The sequence below is a fragment of the Chrysochloris asiatica genome, unplaced genomic scaffold, assembly GCF_000296735.1.
Source record: "Chrysochloris asiatica unplaced genomic scaffold, ChrAsi1.0 scaffold00067, whole genome shotgun sequence".
NCBI lineage: Eukaryota > Metazoa > Chordata > Mammalia > Afrosoricida > Chrysochloridae > Chrysochloris > Chrysochloris asiatica.
The window spans coordinates 6,566,997-6,570,369 of NW_006408585.1; the positions used below are offsets into that span (position 1 = coordinate 6,566,997).

Genomic DNA, 3,373 nt, shown 5'->3' on the forward strand with positions numbered 1-3,373 from the left:
ATCTTGGCCTCTAAGGAGCACTCTGGCTGCACTTCTTCCAAAACGGATCTATTGGTTCTTTTGGCAGCCCATGGCACTTTCAATATTCTCCTCCAACACCATAACCCAAAGGCATCAATTATTCTACGGTCTTCCTTATTCACTGTCCAGCTCATAGAGACCCTGTATATGGTTTCTGAGGAGTGGCTGGTAGATTTGAACCAACCTTGCGGTCCAATGCTTATCTTACAGCACCACACCAGGACTACCACCTCTATTAAGACAAATAAGATAAATGAGAAACAAGGAGTTAGTAACTCACCCAGTCACACAAGAGTAAGAATTTGATATCAAGAAAGATGCTTCCAGAGTTTATTCTCTTAGCCAGTACCATATATTGCATTCCTGAATGACTCCGTAGTACATATTCGCTAGAACTTAGTGGGTATTTTGCTATTCACTTTGTTCATACTGCAAGTCAAAAAAAAGGACTACAAAGTATGGTCTGCATGTAACATGTTAACAAGTAAACCAAAATAAATGCAATACCACAATAAATTAGACAATTCTCATTCCTATGCGATAACAAAACAGACTTAGAATACAATGAAAGCAATTTCCAATTGAAAATAAATATTCTATAATCGTCTAATAAAAATGTCATTTATTTTACTGAAATTCCATGCACTACCTGAATTTATGCTAGGCAGAAATTTCACCCAGTGAATTACATTTAATATCCTTCCAAAAAGAGTATATTTGATCATCTCCCTTTCCTTTAGCATCAACTATAACAAACATAATAAAGGAAAATGGAAGTAAACTGGATAAAATATATCTACAAACCTACCAGTCTAACTACAGTGCTTGCCTCACTTCCTTTTTCCATGTATTTTATTTAATTCTGTTTACCTATTTCTAGAAGTCCTAGTGTGAGGCTGTAGAATAAGCACTGAACTGCTAACCTCAAGGTCAGCAGTTCAAACCCACCAGCTGCTCCTTGTAAACCCTCTACAAGGTCACTATGAAAAACTGACTAGACGGCACTTAACAACAACCTTATTTCTAATCTTAAACCATTCATTCAGTCACAACTATACTGTACTTCTTTTGCTGGGTAAGGCAGTGGAAAATAAAGATTAGTTAGAAAAAGGAAACAACTAAGTTACTAAATTCTATTATCCTGGTGTGGCACTGCAGGATGATGCATTATACCACAAGGTCGGTTTGAACCGCATGGTCAGTGGTATGAACCCACCAGCCACTCCTAGGAAACCCTACACAGGGTCGTTATGAGTCAGAAGTGACTCTACAGCACTTGACACAACAACAATTTTAACTACAGGAGTCCAGGTGTGGTGCTGTAAGATAACTAGGCATGCTAACTGCAAGGTTGGCAGTTCAAACCCACCAACCACTCCTCAGAAATGTTATATAGGTTGCTATGAGTCAGAACCGACTTGACTTAACAACATTATAACTACAACTAATTTTGCAACTCTGTTTACCTGAAGACCTTATCTTCAATACTGTAAATCATTCATCATTTTTTTTCTCTCTAAGAAACTGCAAGCTATACCCTCTCAGTATATACTATATACTAACCTATATAGGAGTATACTATATGCTAACCCTAACTTTAGGAAGCTCAGTGGCTCCATACAATAAGCACTGGACTGTGAACCACAAGATCCACAGTTCGAGCCTGCCAGCCGCTCCAAGAAAGACAAGGCTTCTGGTCCCTCCACGATTTAAAGGCTCACTATAAGTAGGAACTGACTCCACTGCAATTAGCAACAACAACAACAACCTTTATACAGGTGTCCTGATGTGGTGCTGTAAGATAAACACTGGACTGCTAACCCTAAAGTCAGTGGTTCAAACCCACCAGTTGCTCCTCGAAAACCGATACAGGGTTGCTATGAGTTGGAACTGACTCAGTAGCACTTAACAAGAACCCTTACATATCATGCTTCATTTAAAAGTACTTTATAGACTAGTGTTTACTGATCACAAAATGTGGCAAGGACAGCTTGACCATCTATTCATCAAAATACTGAAACTCAACCTCTCTTTCCCCCCTCTCCAACCTCAAAAATTAGCATTCCAGAGTAAGACTTCTGGGTTCCAGTTCTAATATCACCCACTCAATAAGAACCTAGCCTAGTCTCATTTCCTGCCTTGTGAAATGAGAATGGTATCAGTAGCAACTTTAAAGGGCTCTTCTGGGAATAAGTGAGAGAAATAATAATAAAACGCTTAAAACAGTGGTTGGCACACAGCGTACACGTAGTTATCTCCCAAATTAACTGCCTTTAGTTTGAATTGTCCTCTCTTTTAGTGATAAGACTATTAACCGAACTCCATCTGGGAAACTGAGCATACAGATGAGGTTTTCAAATTAATCATACAATAAACAGCAGCAGCTGCATATACTCATAGTGATTTTCCTTTTTCATAATACTTTCACTCTTCAAAATAACATTTCATGTGAAGTTACAGAAGCACTCCAGTCCCCTGTTCCACATCAATTTAACCAGAGATATGTCTGCAGCTATCTGAGAACCAGCACCCCAAAAAGCAGGCCCGGATCGCTCAGCGTTAGCAGCTACAGTTCGCTTACGGAAAGCCAATTCCCTCTTGTCTTTTCCTTCCTTAGTCAAAACTAACGACGCTTTTTACCGTCCAGACCCGAGGCCAAGGATCTCCTGGCTCTCTCCTCCCACCCTGCGCGTCTCTCCCCCATCGGAATCCACTGCCTCTGTACTCACAAAGTGTGTCCACACACATTCACCATCAGCTTCAAGGAAGGATTTCGGTACTTGGTGGTCTTACACCGCGGGCAGCCTTGATCGTCCATGGCGCCTTCTCCCCTACAAACTCTCCCCGAAGCCTCCTTCACACAGCCTCCTCCAAGACCCTCAGTATAGATGCCAAGCAGATTCTTACCAACAGGCACTTGTCAGAATCGGTCCCTTCCCGAATGAGCACCGGCCGAGACGAGGTGCTACAGCACAAACGTTCCGGCAGAGAGTTTTTGGTCCTGTGCTGGGTTTCTTGTCTTAGCCTTCCCAGAAAGGCAGGTTTACCTAGGGTTTAGAGGAAAAAAAAGACAAGTAACTTTTTATCGATTTGACTGTGAGTTTGACTGTATAGTATCATTTTCTTTAAGACTTGAATCACAGAGATTAAACTCGAATACATGTGGAATCTATTAAAGTATACAACTGTACAAAATGAGCTAAACACTAAATGAACACTATAATTTAATATCATTGCAAGGAACTGTGGTAGCTAGTGGGTAACGCGTATGGCTGCTAACCACAAAGTCAGCGGTTCCAATCCACCAGCCACTCTGTGGGAGTATCAGAACCGACTCCACTCTATCATTGTA

General features: G+C 40.9%; 1 protein-coding gene across 2 annotated transcripts in view; it reads right to left on the reverse strand.

The window, feature by feature from the left end:
- MNAT1 (MNAT CDK-activating kinase assembly factor 1) overlaps positions 1-2,958 on the reverse strand; it is a 331,724-nt gene extending 328,766 nt beyond the window's left edge. Inside the window, exon 1 of one of the 2 annotated variants that reach the window (XM_006864584.1) lies at positions 2,751-2,958. In XM_006864584.1, the coding sequence (XP_006864646.1) occupies positions 2,751-2,839 (89 nt within the window). In that variant the 5' untranslated portion in view covers positions 2,840-2,958. The remainder of the gene's footprint in view (positions 1-2,750) is intronic. The other variant, XM_006864585.1, reaches the window with a different exon arrangement.
- Between the last annotated feature and the right edge of the window lie 415 nt (positions 2,959-3,373).